Here is a 20,077-nt window from a genome sequence, read left to right as displayed (position 1 = left end):
TCAGGGCTGATTTCTTCAGAATGGATAGGTTTGATCTTTTTGCAGTCCATGGGACTCTCTTAACTCCAACCAACTTATTTTAAAGAGCAAGTGGACCAATTTGTTGGGATATTTCCGTTCCACCTTAAAAGGGAGCAGGCTTTGTGAGTCACAGAGTCTGCGTATTTCCTGTCTCACAGGATGTTTATGTTGTCTGTTCCTTTCGTTTTCTGCTGTTTGCCTGAGCAGTCGGAGCAGATGGTCATGTCTTCTTTTGTTCTGACCTATGCTGAATAAACTGTAAATATGCTGTCCTGCTGTGCAACTTTTGCTGTGTGAATTCTGCTGATAGAGTGTGCACAAGCCTGAGGCTTCGTGTCGCTAAATTGCTGATACTGCGTGACTACGGGAGGTCGATGGATCGTCCGGCACCGAGCTTGGGGCTCAGATGGACTTTATCTCCCTGGCAGTATCCCAACAACAGGTTTTGGGCCCAGATTCACGGCACTTGCAGGAGAGTAAGACAGCGACAGACTGCTGAGGTATGTGTTGGAAAAGCGAAAGCAGAGGCTTTTCTGCATGCCGGCATAAGTCTTTGAAGTCCGGCTGGTCTAATTGGCCTGGGAGCCGAGCCAGAGGCATCGTGATTTATGTGCTGCCGAGATAAGCCGTCTTTGAAGGCATAAAGACGCACGGCTCAAGCAAAAAGCTGGAATGGAGGATTTCCATGCTTCGGAGGCCACTGAGTGCCCAAAGTTAAATCGGCACAATTATCAGACCTGGGCAAAATGGTGTGAGAGTTTGCTGCGTCAGTTTGGAGTCTGGCATACTGTGTCTGAAGCCACTCCAGTTCCTCGGACAGAGAAATGGGAGGCCCAGCATTCGAGGGCCATGGACATAATAGTCTTATCCGTCTCTCTGGAGGAAATAAAAATGCTTGCTGGAAATCTCACGGCATGTGACATGTGGGATGCTTTGAAAAAAGCCCACCTGCCAATCATTCCAGCCCAGGTTTTGAATGCATCGGAGGTCCTGGCTGTTTCCCAGAATGCGAGTGAATGCAGGGATGCTGAGGGCACTGATTGCAAGCTGCAGGGGGAGCAGACTGCCACGTCATCCCAGGCAGCATTCCAGCCTCCAGGGGGAGCCAAGGAGTCGGCAGCTGAGAGCTCTGTTTCTCGTGAGAACCAAGGTCAGAGCCTTTGCAGAGGCCGGAAGGCCAGATGTAAACAAAGGAAAAAGCCTGCAGATGGCCCGAAGCAGAAGGGGAGTGGAAGGCCAGGGAAAAACAAGGCTTTGTTCACTGGCACAGCTTCACCAAAGGCTAAAGGCACGTCTGATGGCCAGGAGCAGGGGGGCAAGCTGCAAAAGCCCACGCTGGTGGAAAACAAGGTTATGTTTGCCAGCACACCTGCTCTAAAAGCTAAGGCCAGGTTTATTGTTGACTCTGGGGCCAGTCGCCATCTTGCGAAGGACCGCCATCTGTTTATCTCCTTCACACCTCAAGATGGAGAGATCCACCTGGCTGATGGAAGGACTTTGCAAATTGCAGGAGTTGGGACTGTGAAACTTGCAAGTCTGCATACTACCATCAGAGATGTATTTTTTGTTCCAGGAGCTGCGGACAATTTGCTTAGTGTCCCACAGCTGACTGGGCGTGGTTTTGAGGTTTCCTTCAAGAGGACTGTCTGTGTCATCAGAAAAGGCAAAGAGGACATTTTGCATGCAAAGTTGATGGATGGTTTGTTCTGTCTAACTTATGATGACAATGCTGTTATATCTGATGTTGATTCTTGTTGTGTTGCACAAACTAACAAGGTTCTTCATGCAGGATGGATTCATGATGCACATCGAAGATTTGCTCACCTGTCTTGGCAAGCGCTAGCCAAGATGCCTGGGTTGGTTGAAGGTTTGAACATCAAACCCTGTAAATTTCACATGAAATGTGTATCTTGTGCAGAGAACAAGGTGAAGGTTGCTCCAAAAGGCAAGGAGTCTAGCAGGCAGGCTTCCAAACCCTACCAGCTAGTGCACGCAGACCTGGTTGGGCCTCTTGCGCCCTCTTTGGGAGGAGCAAGGTACTTCATGGTTCTAATTGATTCTTTTTCCAGGTACATTCATGTGTTTATGCTCGAGCAGAAATCGCAAGCATTTCCTAGGTTCAAGGCATTCTGTGCTTGGTTGGAGAATGCTCACGGTAAACGTATTGGGTGTCTGTTTACTGATCGGGGCGGGGAGTTCACTTCTCAGCAGTTTGAAGCTTTCCTGACTGAGAAGGGAATCCAGCATGACTTGTCAACGCCTAGATCGCCATGGATGAATGGGCTTGTGGAGCGAGCAAATCAAACGTTGCTGCAAGAAATAAAAACCTTGTTGCATGATGCCAACCTCCCTGAGATGTTTTGGGGGGAGGCTCTGGCGAATTTTGTTTATTCTTTTAACAGGAGACTGTCATCACCTATTGGCTGCACTCCCTATGAGAAAATGTTTGGTAAGAAACCTAATGTCAAGCACATGAGAATCTTTGGTTCTGACATGTGGGTACACACCCCACAAAGCAACAAGCTTGGGAAGCGTGGGGCACATGGTTTGTTCATGGGGTACGAAAAAGGTGCATACAGGGTATGGATGACTAACTCTAAATCCATTAAGTTCACAAGGAGTGTTGAGTACAATCCTAACTGGGGGGGAAATGTGGGAATTTTCCAGAGTTACCCAGAGGAGGATGAAGGTGATGTGAAGAAAGTAGATCATGCTGAGAAAGCTGAGGAAACTGAGGATGATGATAATGATGATGATGATGATGATGATGATGATGATGATCAGAGTTCGGATTCCAGTTCAGTGGGCGGCGCTGCTGCTGCTGTCAGTGACAGTGATGACACAGCAGACTACAAGAGTGCAAAGGCCTCAGTCAGACCATCTGATGCGTCTGACAATGAACTGGAGGAACCACTGTTCACCATTGGTCATTTTTCTCCTAAGAAGGAAGAGATGAGTCCAGAAGACTTGCGTCTGGTTCGCAGGTCTGAAAGGGCGACCAAAGGCAAACCTCCGAAGAGATTTGCTGATGAGTTTGCTAAGACGGCAACTGCTGTTCTTAGTAGCTCAGAGAAGGTGTGGGAACCTTCAAGCTTCAAAGAGGTTCAGGAGTTAACCTCTAAAGATGCTGAGCCTTGGCTTAATGCCATGAAGGCTGAAGTTGATTCCTTGAACAGGAACCAAACTTGGGAGCTGGTACCGGTAGTCCCAGGGATGAGACTGGTTGGCAGCAAATGGGTCTTCAAGGCCAAGACAGACCAGAATGGCAAGGTTGTCAGACACAAAGCCAGATTGGTTGCCAGAGGTTTTTCACAGGTACCAGGACAGGATTACCACGAGACCTACTCACCCACGGTCAAATATGAGAGCATTCGGCTGATGCTCAAGATCGCTGCAGAGGAGAAACTGCAGGTTTCCCATCATGACATTAATACAGCTTTTTTGTACGGGATTTTGAACAAGGAGCTGTATATGCTTCCACCTGACGGGATGCAGATACAGAAGGGAATGGTCTGTAAACTGCGGAAATCCTTATATGGTCTCAAGCAGAGTGCCAGGTGTTGGAACACAAAACTCACTGAGACGTTGCTTTCTCTAGGTTTTCACCAGGGCAAAGCTGATCCATGTGTGTTTGTCAAGGAGGAGGGGCAAAACAAACTGTATTGTTTATGTTTTGTTGATGATCTCCTGATGTTTTGGAAGAATCAGGCTTTTTACCAAAGCACCCTAGCTCAACTGAAGGAGCACTTTGACATGAAGGATCTTGGTGAGGTATCCAACTATCTTTCTCTGCAGGTGGAGAGGGACCAAGCAGGTAATTTTCTGGTACACCAAACACAGAAAATTGCTGATGTATTAACCAGGTTGAATTTGGTTGATGCAAACCCAGCAGACACACCGATGGTGACAGGTTACCAGGTAGATAGTACTGCTGAAGCGTTTTCTGACACAACGCTGTACAGATGCATTCTAGGCAAGTTGAATTTCATTGCTAGATGTTCAAGACCTGACATTGCTGTAAGCACTAACCTGCTTAGCAGACATGCTAACAATCCTACTGTTCAGGATTGGAAAGCTCTGAAGCGCATAGCCCGGTATTTGAAAGGGACTATGCACTAAAGGCTGAGGTTCACCAGTCAGAAGACTGGAGGTCTTGAAATCTTTGCAGATGCGAGTTTTGGAAGTGACACCACGGATGGTACAAGCACTTCTGGAGTATGCTACATGTACAACCACTGCCTGTTTGACTGGTTGTGCAAAAAGCAGACGACAGTTAGCCTAAGTTCCTGTGAAGCAGAACTCAATGCTCTGTCATTTTCACTCATGGATTGTGAATGGTTGATGCAACTGTTTAAGGACATTGGGGTTTCTGTGAAATGTCCTATACAAGTGTATCAAGACAATAGATCTTGTTTGGCTTTGCTGAACTCGGAGAGTTGCAAGCAAAGAACCAAGTACTTGCAGATTAAGCTACATCGTGCAAGAGAGTGTATTCAGAAAGGACTCATTCAGGTGTCCTACATGCCAGGAAATGAAATTCCTGCTGATCTGTTGTCTAAGGTTGTTAACAAAGAACAACTTAAGGTTTACGTACAAAGGTTGCAATTGGGTTGAACCACAGGTACTACAGGTTACACGGAAAGGGGGAGGATGTTGGGATATTTCCGTTCCACCTTAAAAGGGAGCAGGCTTTGTGAGTCACAGAGTCTGCGTATTTCCTGTCTCACAGGATGTTTATGTTGTCTGTTCCTTTCGTTTTCTGCTGTTTGCCTGAGCAGTCAGAGCAGACGGTCATGTCTTCTTTTGTTCTGACCTACGCTGAATAAACTGTAAATATGCTGTCCTGCTGTGCAACTTTTGCTGTGTGAATTCTGCTGATAGAGTGTGCACAAGCCTGAGGCTTCGTGTCGCTAAATTGCTGATACTGCGTGACTACGGGAGGTCGATGGATCGTCCGGCACCGAGCTTGGGGGCTCAGATGGACTTTATCTCCCTGGCAGTATCCCAACACAATTCTGTACCCCAAACAAGTGCATTTAATGTGACAGAGGAAATCTAGATCATGAGTCACTGTGCATTTTATTACTGTACAACAAAGGAAACTGGACAGACACTTGTCTCCCCTTACCAAAAATTAATAAGTTTGTGATTCTGACTATCAGAGATATTTGGCAAAATTGCCTGGACTTCTGGAAATCTAATCCAATTTCACTGCTGAGCTTTGAGTTCTGGTGTCACCTGATGGGGCTTCACTTCCTGGGTGGTGAAATTGAGGGTGCCACAGGTTTAAGGGGGGACATGTCCTTCGAGCTGTTGGAAGGGGGAAGAGATTGATTTACCCCAAATGCAACTGCATTTAATGGGAGTGAGGGGATCCAAGTCACCGTGCATTTTATTACTGTACCACAAGTGAAGCTGTGGACAGACATTTGTCCCCCTTTCAAAAAAGTTCATGCTGAAGGAGAAAATGCATTGGCTTCCAGAAACCTAATCCAATTTCAGTTCTGTAACCTGATGGGACTCGTTTCCCCACATCCAGGGTTGATAAATTGAGGCTGGAACAGATTAGGAGGGACGTGTCCTTGGATTTCTGGGAAAGGGGAAGAGATTTAATTAGTTTTCAACACTGTGCTTTACATTATAGTATAGCATGATTAGAATTCTAAAAATTTGTGACATTGTCCTGAACCCATTGTTCCTGGGTGCTGGCAAAGTGCTCCTTGCAATCCTCTACAAATTCCTCCAACTCAGCTTTAGTTCCTTGCTTGTTCACGAATTCCTTCTTGGCTCTTCAGCTCTCTAGAATGATGAAGACACTCCTGATCTCCTGCCTCCTCTTGACCCTTCTGAATCCAGGTGAGCAGAACCACAGCTGCTGTGCTGTTCATCATGTTTCCAGGAAGGAATTAAGGGGGGGGGGGTGTCAGCCATTAAAGCAGGAGAAGAAAGGAAGAAGGACTTGTGCTTCCTTTGAAAGGGAGAGGAATAAAGCATATGGTCAAGCTACAAGGGATCTTCAATCAGGATAGTGTGTTCCCAATATTTATATTTGTTTTTATTTAACCAAATCCATACTGAGAGGTGCAGTATCCCCAAGTCCATTGGGGGAACAATGGGGGCAGTTGCCCACTCTTGGGTAAACCAGAATCCTAGGTTTCATCTACAACAAAAAGTATGTTTCTTGAACTTCTTTCCTGTTTGCTTACCTCATCGTCCACTCAAATTCTGCCCCTTCCTCCTGAAACTTTGTTCTCAATATTAAATCTTTATTTTACCAAATACATACAGAGGTATGGCATCCCCAAGTACACTGGGGGAGCAAAAGAGGCACTAGTTCACTTTTCAATAAACCAGAAGCCTAGCTTAAATTTAAAGCAGTGGTGTCCAAACCTTTTTCAAAGAGAGCCAGATCTGATGAAGAGAAAAGCCCTGACAGCTGACCAAATGGCCAACCAAAGTAGTTGAGCATTTTTTAGGACTGAAGTTGTTGAGGTTTTTTCAGGATTTTACCCCAGGAAAATAAACTGCCACAGGGGCCGGATTAAACCGACCAGTGGGCCCCTGAAATGGACTTTGGCCATGCCTGATTGGCCACCCCAATCTCTCAGTGGAGTCAGGTTCCAGGGGTACCAGGTGTGCTTACAAGAGTCTGTCATGTTTGCTGGTGCTGATGGGAGTTGTAGTACAACAACTTCGGGAGGGTTAAAGGTTTCCCCACACCTTCTCTACTGGTCCTCTCCCTCAGACTGCAGGAGCCATCTTGGACAATCATTCTCTGGTCTATGCAAGGCCCACCCCCATTCACAGAGTTTAAGAACTACAGAAGGAATATATACTAGTTTGCAGAAACTAGTATTCAAATAGTGCTTCCAATGTTGCAGAAAAAATATATCAATTGAGGATGGTAACCATGTATTTATCTAGTTCGCTTTTGAAGCTATCCAAGTCGGTGGCCTTTGCTGACCCTTGTAAGATGGAGTTTGTAGCAGAAAGTGTTGTGTTCATGTACCTTGACGCAGACCTATTCTTCCTACACAGTTACTAAAGTTTTCTAAACCCATTTTCCCCTTGTTTGCAGTGGCATCTCTGACATGTGAGTCTTGTTTCAATCAAGGAAAAGATTGCAAAAATGCCACCATTGAGGAGTGTGACGAGTCCAGTGACCAGTCCTGCATGTCTGCCCTTGGAGTTGGCAAACTGTGTAAGTGAGAAGAACTTTCAACCTCTTTGATCACCAAAACGTAAACCCCCAGACTCACTTTCGAAGGCCATATCTTAGCCACAAGCCACGGAACATGACTTTTCATAAAGTAGTATTCTAGCCTCTGCATTGCCTGTAGGAGCAAGGAAGAAATTCAAGTCAGTTCATATTTAAAGGTGCGTTTACTCAACTGGCAGAGCAAAACAAAGCCATCCTTCAGAATCTGCCCTTCTCCCATTTTTGCAATTCAGTTGTCCGGCCATGTAATCAGTAGACAAATGCACATACTAGGGTAAAGTGTGCATATAAGAACCTAAACCAAGTCAATCAACAGTCACCTAATTCATAAGAAGAGCTAAAAATAAAGATAGAAAAGATGGATATCAGTAACAGCAACAAAACAAGCCAAACAATACCCCAACCCAAGTGTCGGTTCAGCAGCCTCAGCTTTTGTAGTTGGAGTCAGTCTGTGTGGTTCCTATCTCCCAGGCCGAGTGAAAAATGACCTGCAAGGTAGAGAGCTAGTCCGCCAGGATTCACAGCCACGATGGTCAACAAATATCCCCCCGCCCTCCCCCACACACCCACGGGGGAAACCATAACTGCTTAAATCAGTATGACCCTGCAGATAGGGCCTAAGAGTGAAAATAACATTCTCACTAAATGTTGATGGGGGGTGGGGTGGGGGGAGTTGGAAACTGATATGAAAATGTGGAGAAATGAACTTCAAATAAGAAACCAAGAGATACTGATAGTGACATATTGCCCCTTCCTAATTGTCTGTGGTACATGCTCCCTTTATGAGCTCCAGCATCGACTCTCATTGGTCCACTTACAGGGAGGATTTGCTTTAAATCACAATTTAAATCACTAGTCAGTAAAACTTGATTTAAAACATTTTTTTACATAAAGACTCATTCTTGCTGGTATAATCTTAATATTTACAACTAGATGAAGGTTTCGTTTTTGGAATAATAAATTTTCAGAGTAGTTTTTAAATTTATATCAAAAATTACTGATTTGGTTATACTATTAGAAAAACATTGACAGATAATTGCAAAAATTTTGTGAGGTTTAATAAATTAACTGTTTATATTTGGACTTCTTTTCTGCTGTATTTTATTGGAAGGAGTAAAAATAATCATTTCATTAATAACAATTTAAATAATTTATTTAACTAAAACAATAACATTATAGCATATGTATCCATGTTTGTTAACTGATGTGATTAAACGATTTTTTTAGAAAAACCTTAGAGGGAGTTATAGCACACATGAAAAGCTTAAAACAAATCCTTATTTCCTGATGAGAATAGTCTTTGGACTGTAATGTAACTTAAATAGAAAACTATCTTTAGGGGGGGATCCTCCAAAAGCATTTTTTAAAAAACCAATTTAAATTTTAAAAATCTGATTTAAATCTGATTATTTCGATTTTTTAAAATTGATTTTTATCCACTCTGTCAGCCACAAAACTTATTTCATTCATTAATTGCTTCCCATGAAGCCTCCTGAACTGATCCCATTCAATAAGGAGAAGGGTGGTAGAAACCTCTGGATAGCCAAAGGTTCTCCATTCCTGACTTACATTCAACAAATAGATAAAACTGGAGAACTCTCTTTCCACTCCAAGCAGGGCCTGCTCAACACAATTGGATACCTGAGTCAAACCATGAAATGTTCCCCACCTCGCAGACCCGGAAGAAAGGGTGACTGAAGATTCGGCCTGGGCGATTTATTGATATATCATCCCAGGACCGGTATGAGGGGCAGACCATGATGACAGCTTCACTCAGCAGTAAATCGGTGGGGGAAACCCTGCCTATCCTGAGTCCCTCTGCCTCCAGCAACCAGCACACTGAGGGAAAACAAAACAAGCAGCAACCTGGAGCTGGAGGCAGAGGGACTCAGGAGGGGTGGCAGTTTCATTAAAGATATATCACTGAGTGAAATCATCATCGTGGTCTGTCCTTCATACCTGCACTGGGAGAAAAAAGTTGCATGGACAAGGCTTATACAGCTTGTTCCTCCCTCCCTCCCTCCTTAAACTGCTTGGGTTAAGAGCACACCGCTGCACTCGCCTCAGCCAAGCAGTTCTGCGGAAACTGTAACCTGCCACTGACTCACATGAGCAAGTCGTGGGGCAGGGACTCAGTTAAAGTGCTCCCCCTCCCCAGCTGCAAGAGCCCCAGCCCCACTTCTGCTTGCACACAAGTAGGAGCGGTATCTCAGCTGCTAAGCAGGGGAACTGCGAGCCATGTCACCCTTTCCTGTTGAGGGGCACGGCTGCCCACCTCTCAATGGAGAATTTTGAAGGAGCCCCCACCATGCGTGAGTCGACAGTGGAGTGCAGGCTCCGGGCGGAGACAACCTTGGCTGCCACCTGGCTGACATTTTCAGCACAGGAGAAAAGACGGAGCCCACTCTGCCAGTCGAAGGCAGCCAAGCAGTGCAGGCAGCCCTGCAAGGGATAGGTAGGGTGGCTTTGCAGCCTGAGCTTTGCAAATGACCACCCCACAAGGAAAGAGGCGGTGTGCCTGCATGGGCACCAGCGAGGCGGAGGGAGCCTCAGAAAGGAGCTCCGAGGTGGTATTTGATAAAATGTATAGTACTTAAGATAAGGTATTTTGGAACTGCAAGGAGAAGGAAGGGAATTTCTTTCAAATGTGGTGGATGTGTCCTAAGATTAAAGTCTACTGGGATATGTTATATAAAATACTTTTAGTAAAAAAAACCAGAGGCTTTTTTATTAGCGATCATAGGTGAAGAAATTCCCCCCAAAAAGACATAAATATATTTATGTATGCTACCACGGCAGAAAGGATACTTTTAGCCCAGAAATGGAAGCAGCAGGAACTTCCAACATTGGGAAAATGCCAAACAAAGATGATTGAATACGCCGAGCTGGCGAGACTGACGGGGGGAATCCAAAACCAGCACAACGAACTGTTTGAAAAGGACAGGTTATGATTTGATACCTGTCTTTTAAGTATGGAGATAAGGTAAGTAGGGTGATTTAGAGATGTGAAGATAAAAGTGATTGCATATGAAAGTCAGGGAGGGGGACGGGTCAAAGTCAAAGCTCAATTTGAGCAAAGATATACGTGATGAAGAAATTTTATTTGGTTGTTATAAAGAAAAAAAGAAATTTTAATAAACATTATATTAAAAAAGAAAAAGGAAGGAGCTCCAAGGTCCCTGCCACGAACAACAGGGACATGGGGTGGCTCAAATGGGGGAGAGGAACTGACGAGGAGGTGACAGATCTTGCCTCCAAGGATCACATCACAGCTTCAAAGGCAGCAGAATCAGGCAATGCTTTTCTTGATGGTCTGATCTCCTACCCCTGTGGATCAGCAAACATAAGGTGATCATCAACCCTTTCCTCATAGGTGGGCCAGCCCTGTCTCCAGGTCTACTTATTTCCTTTTCCAATTCTTTCTTTTATAGCACTTTTGGGGTCAAATATGGTTCTCAAGTCCTGCATCGATACAGAGTTGTGTGATGCAGACTATGCCAGTGCCTCCATAACCTCATCAATGTACATCCACAGCAAGATCTCCTGCTGCAAGACAGATATGTGCAACAGCGGACCTCCTGAAAGTAAGTATCATCATCAGGAAAGCTGGTCTCACAAAACTCAAGTAATGAGAGAGGTCAAAGAAAGACAAACAAGTTTTTGGCAGTATCCTGATGTCAGGGACTGGCTAGACAAGGAGGAGTGGTGGCAGCCAGTCGCTCCAGGAGGTGCCTGAGGGTGACACTAGGAAAGAAGATTTCAAACCTGATTCAGACTGGTGGGACAGGGAGGAGCCACTGACAGAGGGAACCAGCAGGGAAGCATTGGAGCCATAGTATGGGGTGGTGGGAACTAATAGAACAAAACCCAAAATCACAATAAGATTACCTGAACAACATACAACATCTATTAGCAAAAATTACAAGGAAGCATCACAGTTTTACCTTAGTCCTAGAAACACCCCTCCCATAATGTTACTCACAGTTCCTCTCCTGTAGCAGCTTCTGGTATTTACTTCCTATGCTTTCCTCCAAAAAGCTTGACCTCCCGCTCACCATTTTAGCCTCAAATTATCCAGTAAAATAGGTTACGTTGAGAGATGGTTCCGGCCCCAGGCCACTCAGCAAGTGTCAGGGCTACAGTGGAACTTGAACCCTGGTCTCCTAGATTCTAGTCCAGCCCCCTAACCACTACACGTCACTGGCTCATTGGCTTCCCTGAGTTCTAGCCCCCAAACCTAGACCAACCCACTTTCTTTGATGCATTTGCATTTGTATAGATATTTTTAGCGGGAGAGGCATCTGTCCTTCTTGTGTGGGAGGGAATTGATTTCTTTGAGGTTTGCATTCAGGGAATTGATATCTTCAGGTTAAAGCAAATGCTAATGATGATCTATTAGATGCAACGGACTCCAGTGATGCTTAATTACATATTATAGAGGAACACTAACAGTGGTACCTCGGGTTACTTACACTTCAGGTTACATACGCTTCAGGTTACACACTCCGTTAACCCAGAAATAGTGCTTCAGTTTAAGAACTTTGCTTCAGGTTGAGAACAGAAACCAGCAGCACGGCGGCAGCGGGAGGCCCCATTAGCTAAAGTGGTGCTTCAGGTTAAGAACAGTTTCAGGTTAAGAATGGACCTCCGGAACGAATTAAGTATGTACAAAGGGAAGAACAAGCAGGTGGTGCAAAAAATAAAAAGTAAAAAAAAAATTACATTTGTTGCTCCACTCACTTTCACAACAGGCCCAGCCACTGGCATGTGGCCCTGAGAAGGTTTCCTAGAAGAAAATGTGGCCCTCACTGAAACAATTAATATGAACGTTCCATCTTTAAGCCCCGGCTAGGCTCCTGGCGTACACCAGCTGCTGATACAGGCCTGTATCACCATCCTTTTCAAACTAGAGACAGAAGCTGGGGTTGGGATTTGAACCAAGAACCCCAAAGCTGGAAACTGCGCTGAGCTGGAGCCTGGCTTAGTGAGCTACCATGAATTGCATACTGAGACCCTCAGGTGCAGAGGAAGATAGGAATAACAGCACTCCAGGCAGTGCGACTAGTAAGGCAGTATGATTCTTCTTCTTCTTTGGTGATCACTCGTAGCCAAGTAAGATTGTCTTTCATAAACACGGTTTTAACAATGAGTCCATAAGTGACTGTGGAGGCCAATTCTGGAACCACATGTCCTTCCACAGTGGGGACATTGGTTTCTGGGTGGGAGTTGATCATGGTGTGGATTTGCCAAGCATGCCTTCCTCTTAGCACGTTTCTCCCTTACATCCTGAGTTCGAGTGTCTTCAAAGCCCATGACACCTTTGGTAAAGGCTGTTCTCCAACTGAAGCACTCACAGGCCTATGTTTCCCAGTTGTTGGTGTTTATACTTCATTTTTAAAGATTTGCCTTGAGACAGTTTTTAAACCTCTTTTGTTGACCACCAGCATTACGCTTTCCATTTTTAAGTTCAGAATAGAGTAGTTACTTTGGAAGACGATCATCAGGCATCTGCACAACATGACCAGTCCAACGAAGATGATGTTGAAGAATCATTGCTTCAACACTGGTGATATTTGCTTCTTCCAGTACACTGATATTAGTTCGCCTGTCTTCCCAAGTGATGTGTAAAAAATTTCAGATACACCGTTGATGAAATCTTTCGAGGAGTTAGAGATGGTGTTTATAAGTGGTGCATGTTTCACAAGCATACAGTAAGGTTGGTAGTACAATAGCTTTGTAAACAAGCATGTTGGTTTCCCTGTGAATGTCCCGGTCCTCAAACACTCTGCACTTCAATCAACAGAAAGCTGCACTCACAGAGCTCAGGGATGCTGGATTTTGGCATAAGTGTTAGCTCTTGTGGAAATATAACTGCCTAGGTAGGAGAAGTGATTGACATTTTCCAATGTTACACCATTGAGTTGGATTTCTGGAGCTGCAGAGGGGTTATTTTGTACTTGTTGGTGCAGTACTTTGTTTTTTTGGATGTTGAGTGACAGGCCAAAGTTTTCATAAGCTTCTGGGAAGATATTTAGGATGGTTTGGAGGTCATCCTGTGAGCGTGCACACACTACGTTGTCATTAGCATACTGAAGCTCTATGATGAAAGTTACTGTAACCTTACTCTTTGCCTGCTCAGATTGAAGAACTTTCCATCTGTTAAATACAGTGGTACCTCGCAAGACGAAATTAATTCGTTCTGCGAGTTTTTTCGTCTTGCGAATTTTTCGTCTTGCGAAGCACGGATTCCCATAGGAATACATTGAAAATCAATGCATTCCACAAACTTGCAAGACGTTTTCGTCTTGCGAAGCAAGCCCATAGGGAAATTCGTCTTGCGAAGCAACTCAACGAAAAACTCTTTCGTCTTGCGAGTTTTTCATCTTACGAGGCATTCGTCTTGCAAGGTACCACTGTATATGATTTCTACTCCGGTGGGGAGTTTCCCTTTGACAAAGTGTAGGATCATGGCAATGAAAACAATGAATAGAGTTGGGGCAATAACACAACCCTGTTTAACACCTGATCCCACTGTGAATGGTTCACTTTGAGAACCATTGTTATCTGCGATTGTTGCTGTCATATTATCATGGAGGAGTAGGATGATGCTTAAAAATTTATCTGGGCAGCCAATTCTCAGAAGGACAGTCCACAGGGCATTACAATTTACAGTGTTGAAAGCCTTAGGTCAAAAAATGACATATACAGGGGTTGGTTTTGATCTCTGCATTTTTCTTGAAGCTGTTGAGCGGTGAAAATCATGTCTACTGTCCCCCTAGAAGGCCAAAAACCATTTTGGGATTCAGGAAGGGTCACCCCGGATATTGTTAAGAGATCGTTTTCTAAGATCCTTGCAAGAATTTTGCCACCTGCAGCTAATAGAGAGATGCCTCGATAGTTTCCGCGATCAGTTCTGTCACCTTTTAAAAAAATTTTTGATAATTTTGGCATCCATAAAGTCTGCTGGGATCTCTTCTCTCTCCCAGTTGTTTTTTTTTTTGTTTTTTTGATGAGCTTGCAAAGTTGTTGTGCAAGTTCAATTCCACCCACTTTGAAGACCTCGGCAGGTATTCCATCTGTCTGCTGGTTTTTTTGTTTTTCATATGATTAATAGCTGTACACAACTCTCCCAGATTTGGAGATACTGCAAGCTCATCTCTAACTTGTTTTTGCAGAATTTGTGAGAGGACCTCAGCAGCAACGGGGGAGTTGTGGTTAAGGAGATGTCGGTAAGGTTCTTTCCAGCACAGTGCAATAGCTTCTTTATCTTTTAGAAGTGTGGTACTATCTGCTGAGCGTAGGTGGCATATGCCATGATTTATTGGCCCAAAGATGATCTTTGTGGCTTTGCTCACAGGCTGCAATAATGGATGTTTTTAGCTTGGTCCAGTGTTTCTCAATGTTATCAGGGAATTCTGAAAGCAGATGGCCCTTAAGAGTCATTTGGAAGCAATCCCACTTAACGGGATCTTGAAGGGCTTGGGTGTTCATTTTGCGCCTTGTTTTCCTTCCTTGAAGCCTGTGTTAAGGTATAATATTGATAGCCATTGTGGAGCATATTAGTCAGTGATCTGTCCAGCAGTCGTCGGCACTCGTCATAGCTCTGGTAAGGAGCAGATCACGCCGATCTTTAGCACAGACAATAACATAGTCTAAGACAGCGGCAGGCAACCTAAGTACCATGGGCCGGATGTGGCCCAATCACCTTCTCAATCCGGCCCATGAACGGTCCAGAAATCAGCGTGTTCTTACATGAGTAGAATGTGTCCTTTTATTTAAAGTGCATCTCTGGGTTATTTGTGGGGCCTGCCTGGTGTTTTGACAGGAACAGACTGTATGCCTTTATTTAAAATGCATCTCTGGGTTATTTGTGGGGCATAGGAATTTGGTCATATTTTTTTTCAACCACATGGTCTGAGGGATGGTGGACCAGCCCATGGCTGAAAAATGTTGCTGACCCCTGGTCTAAGAGATACCAGTGGTTTGACCGAGGATGCCTCCAGGGAGTTTTAAATTTATTTTTCTGTCAAAAGAGTGTGTTGGTAGTAACAAGGTTGTGCGCTGCACATATCGTCAAAAGTAAGATAGAGTTCTGGTTGCTGTTGCCAATTCCTTCTTTCCCAATAGTCCCAGGCCACCGATTGAAATCTCGCCCAACTCCTGCATTAAAATCACCCAGGAGGATGAGTTTATCTTCCTTAGGCATCTCTGATAGAGCGGTATCCAGCTGAGAGTAAAAAAATTCTTTAATGTCTTCATCAACATCCAGTGTTGGTTCATAAGCACTTATAAGAGTAGCCTGTTGGTTTTTGGTGTGCTTTTTCGAAGGGTTGAGAATCACTCATTAATGCCGGTAGGGACTTCTGACAGGAGCTTCACAAGATCATTTTTGATAGCGAAGCCTACTCCATGTATCCGAACTTCTTCTTCAGATAGATCTTTCCAGAAGAAAGTGTAGTCTCCTTTTTCTTCCTTCAGTTGTCCCTCGCCTGCTCTTTGAGTCTCTTGAAGCGCTGCAATATTAATGTTAAAACATTGCAGCTCTCTTGCAATGATGGCAGTTCTGCATTCAGAACGCTTGCTATCTGTGTTATCTGACAAAGTCTGTATACTCCATGTTCCAAAATTCAATTGTGTTTTACAACTGCTAGGTGGTGACCCCACTGGGCGCGGTCATCCAGTCAGGGGAAAGGGGAGGCAGACTATGTTTAGGGCACCTTTTCTAGCCCCTCCCCCTTTCCAGGGTGAGCAGAGTGGATCCTAAGTCATGGATACAGCTGCCGAGCTGCTCAACTGCCTCATTCCTTGGGTCAGAGTGACTGAATATGTATCTACCGCCCATGTGCTGGTTCATGACTAGGGGCTTCCAGATTTCATGATCCTGCCCCCGTTACCATTTGACGATCGCCAGGTGACTTTTGGGGTTTGGGTTTGGGATGGGTTTTTGGAAGACACCAGTACATGAATTTGTTTTATGTGTGTAGACCAAGGCACAATCTTCGCAGTAGGGCTCTGTTCCGATGGCATGAGTAGTCACAATGAACCGGTAGATTCCTATCTGCTGCAGCCCTTATCCACCTTTACAGCCGTTGTAACATACCGCTTGTTATTATCCGCCTGTTCTGCCGTTGAGGACCCCTATTCCCCTCACAGAGCTATGGATTAACAAACAAACCCCACACAATAGTTCTTATTAGCTCCCATTTTTTCTTAGGTGAAATCATTATTTTACCAAAACTAAGCACACGTTTTCCAGAAGTGATTTTTTAAGGATAAAACTACTAAGAGCTTTCTCTCTCTTCCCCGCTCTAAGGAAGAGGGCCATTTTGTAGACTTTTATCATCATTTGTGTCCATTCGTGGCTACCATTTTGTCTCTCAGAATGCCCCCCAATGCTGCTCAGTGATAAGCCCAATTGCTTAAAGTGGTATCCCTTTGCTTGAAATGTATGCTGTGAATGTGGCCCCAGTCAGAAATCTCTTGCACCATGCATTAATGTAGCCATGGATGAATGGAGCATGGCTGAAGCACTCCGCTTGGAGAAGTGTTGGAAGGTGGTACGCATCCATCTTGGAAGGGGAAGCACAATTCCCACCCCTCACATACAGCAAGTTGTGGTTAGCATCTGCAAAAGAAATACATTGACTAACTGCAATGTTGGTGTGGTGTGGTGATTGTTTTCCAGTGCCTGCGAGTGAGACGAGGGAGCTCAATGGGCTGAAGTGCCCGAGTTGCCTCACCATCTTGACAGATGAGTGTGAGGGCAATAAGACCGTCAGCTGCAGAAATGAGGAGGATCAATGCTTCTACGCTGGGGGTCTCGTGAAGTTCGGTGAGTCTTGTATGATGGAGTGCAGCTAGGGCCCCATCTTTGAGGAAGTATCATGCTACTTTGAGCAGTCATGGCTTCTGTTAAAAGACACTAGGATACTTTGTTTCTTAAGGGTGCTGAAAGTTATTAGGAGACCCACGTTGCCCTCACAGACTGTCTGGGATGGGCAGGAGCCCAAGGAGGAGGGATGTGTGTGCAGGGAGGTGGGAGGAGGAGAATACAGGGAAGGGCTAGTGATTTCTGGGGTTCTTGCCTGGAACCCTGCGCCAGTTTATTCCATTTTTTTCCACAGCAACACCTTAAAAGCCTATTCATATAGGGACATGCTCTATTCCCTTTTGCGGTTCATTCAATTGAGTTTTAAATGTTTTAATGATTTTAACTGCTTTTATTGCTAATGTAAATATTTCTTGTAAACCCCTAGCAGTTTTTACTGCAATCAAGCGGTATATAGTTTTTGTTAAATAAAAATACATCTTAAAATTGGAGGGGGCAAGATGGAGACCCACAGGACCAGGGGCCAAAGGCATTCTTCTAGGACTCTCTCTCTCTGGCCTTTGGGATCCTCCTTAGCCACACCTCCTCTCCCTAGGCCACACCCCTCACAAGCCCCACTTCATACCCTACCTGTATGCTTTGGTCTGGCTGGATTGTTGCCCCTGGACTCTTGGTTACCTGGACGGAGGACAAAGAGGGGGGTTTGAATGTATATATAAAATAGCCTGCCGTGTAAAGGTGGATTTTACATATGTTTCCATTGGCATGTGGACCTCCCAGAAGGTCACCCAGACTGGAAAACAGCTCTTGGGCTGAAAAAAGTTGCCCACCCTTCTGTTTGAGGGAGAAGGTTTTGGATTTCAAAAATATGTATGTGGTTTTTTTCCAACAGGGGAAACCACCCTGGTGGGTGCTCTCCGAGGCTGTGCAACAGCTAGTATGTGTGACTACGGTCAGGAGATGCTGGTGACTTATCTTAAATCATTGGGATATGAGATCACTCAATTAGAGTGCACTGATGCAATGGACGAGGATGCCAATGAGCTGTAGCTGAGGTTAGGCTGTATTTGACTTTCATGTGCAAATGAAGTCATTGAATCATGTCCAAAATAAATATATATGGCAAATAATGTGTGTTGTATCATTTATCCAAATGCAACATTTGTTGGGGGAAATAATAGTGCTTGGAGATGGGAGCTAGATTTCAGGTTTGAAATCCCTGGCCAGCCTTCCATGTCAAATTTAATTGTGTCCACTTTAGGCTCCCTTGTTGTCAGGGGTAGTGCACCCCATTTCACCACAGCAGCTATGCTCCGTAACCCCCACCAAAGCATCCCTTTCCACTTTGAGGCAATCAAGATTTGTGCTAATGTTAGATTTTCCACAAGCTTCAACTGGCACTGCTTGCATCCGCCTGCTGAACCAGTCCAGCTGTTACAGAACCCTGTTGTCGAAATGGCCAGCAAGATGCCTGTGCAAAGCCTCAAAGCAGGACTGGACAGCAACACCAGTTGGTTCCATCCCGTTCCCCCGCTTATGATTCCCACCAACTGACATTCACAGGAATACTGTCTCCAACACTTGAGGAAGAACATGGCCAACTTGGTTAGTAACCATTGTTAGCCTTATCCTCCATTATTTTCTTCAAATCCTCAATCAAACACATCCACGTTGCTGCCCATCTTTACTTCCTGAGAGCAAATTCCAGAGTTTAACTATCTACTATTTCAAGCACACTTTCTTCCATCTTTCTCAGATCTTCCAACATTCACTGCCATTGGCTGCCCACAAATTCTAGTACTGTGAGAAAGGAATAACAGCTTTTCTCTCTCCTGTTGCACTAAAGGCTTCCTGTGAATTGAAGGCTGACTAAAACTCAGATGTGTAGAGAGCTACAAGAATTGCCCCAATCAAAGGATCTCACTGCTTGAGGTGTGGCATAAGGGATTGCATACTCCTCGAGGCACCTTGGGCTCACATTGCTCAGGTATCTGTGGAAATAAACATAAGCACCTTGAATGTGACCTGGAAGAAAATTGGCAACCAGTGCAGCAGAGGGAGACATGGCCAGAAATTTTTTGAAAGTGGCATTATGTGGGGAAGGGCCTCAGCTGTAACAGCCTCTCCTCCTTTACCTTTGCCATCTCTGCAAATTATAATAATAATAATTTAATAATAAATATATTATTTATACTCCGCCCATCTGGCTGGGATTACCCAGCCACTCTGGGTGGCTTCCAGCAGAATATTAAAATCCAATTCTAAGGCTTTCACCATTCATTCTTCTTTTCAGGTTATTCTCACAACTTTCCACCTCTGAGCATAAAGATCCTTTGCCACTGTACCTGCATACATGAATACAGCTGCATACATAAACAGACTTTGGAATTTTGCTGACCAATATCCCCTGCCAGAAGGGTTCTGGACTCTTGGAAAAGTCAGTTTTAATCCACCCCCTCCCCATTATATATCATGCCCCAAAAGAGCTTAGCCTTCCTACAGGTCTACCACATGCGACAGAATGACCCCTTGCAATTCTTACATTTCCAACATTTTGTTGGTACATTCTTATATATTCGACCTAAGCTCTTTAGAGTTAAATAACATTGGTACATCATCTTATAATAATTAACTTACAATATGAAGAAGAAGATGGTGAAGGAAGAGGACATGAGCCCAATGTCACTCTCCCCACCCCCTCCATTGTGATTACAACATCTGGGAGTCCCATTCTTCTTAGAAGAAACAATGTGAAGAATCTAAGCTGACAGTAAATTATATAGCAACATTATATATTACACAAATATATACATCTGTGATGCTGCCACTCTCCCTCTCTCATTGTCCAAATGCCAAATCCACATCATTCACACTGTCTTTGACTTTTATCAGCATCACAAGTGAAACAAAAGCAAAGGACGTGGAGCTGTGCTTTTGTATATCCAGCCCCAGTAAAAGATAGTCCCTTAAATCTGCAAGCTCCTCTGGAAACAGACCTGCAATCCCCC

The 20,077-nt window shown here is 44.5% G+C and overlaps 1 protein-coding gene across 1 annotated transcript; it reads left to right on the top strand.

The window, feature by feature from the left end:
- Nucleotides 1-5,825: 5,825 nt before the first annotated feature.
- LOC128420389 (phospholipase A2 inhibitor and Ly6/PLAUR domain-containing protein-like) lies at nucleotides 5,826-18,119 on the top strand. Its single transcript, XM_053401988.1, has 5 exons — nucleotides 5,826-5,877; nucleotides 7,100-7,222; nucleotides 10,672-10,824; nucleotides 16,926-17,072; nucleotides 17,962-18,119. Exons 1-5 carry the CDS (start codon nucleotides 5,826-5,828, stop codon nucleotides 18,117-18,119), a joined length of 633 nt encoding a protein of 210 aa, XP_053257963.1.
- The last annotated feature ends 1,958 nt before the right edge of the window (nucleotides 18,120-20,077 follow it).

Source organism: Podarcis raffonei, chromosome 8, assembly GCF_027172205.1.
Source record: "Podarcis raffonei isolate rPodRaf1 chromosome 8, rPodRaf1.pri, whole genome shotgun sequence".
In the NCBI taxonomy this organism is placed as follows: Eukaryota; Metazoa; Chordata; class Lepidosauria; order Squamata; family Lacertidae; genus Podarcis; species Podarcis raffonei.
Note: the sequence above shows the minus strand (reverse complement) of the source record. Positions and strands in the feature narration are given on the sequence as shown.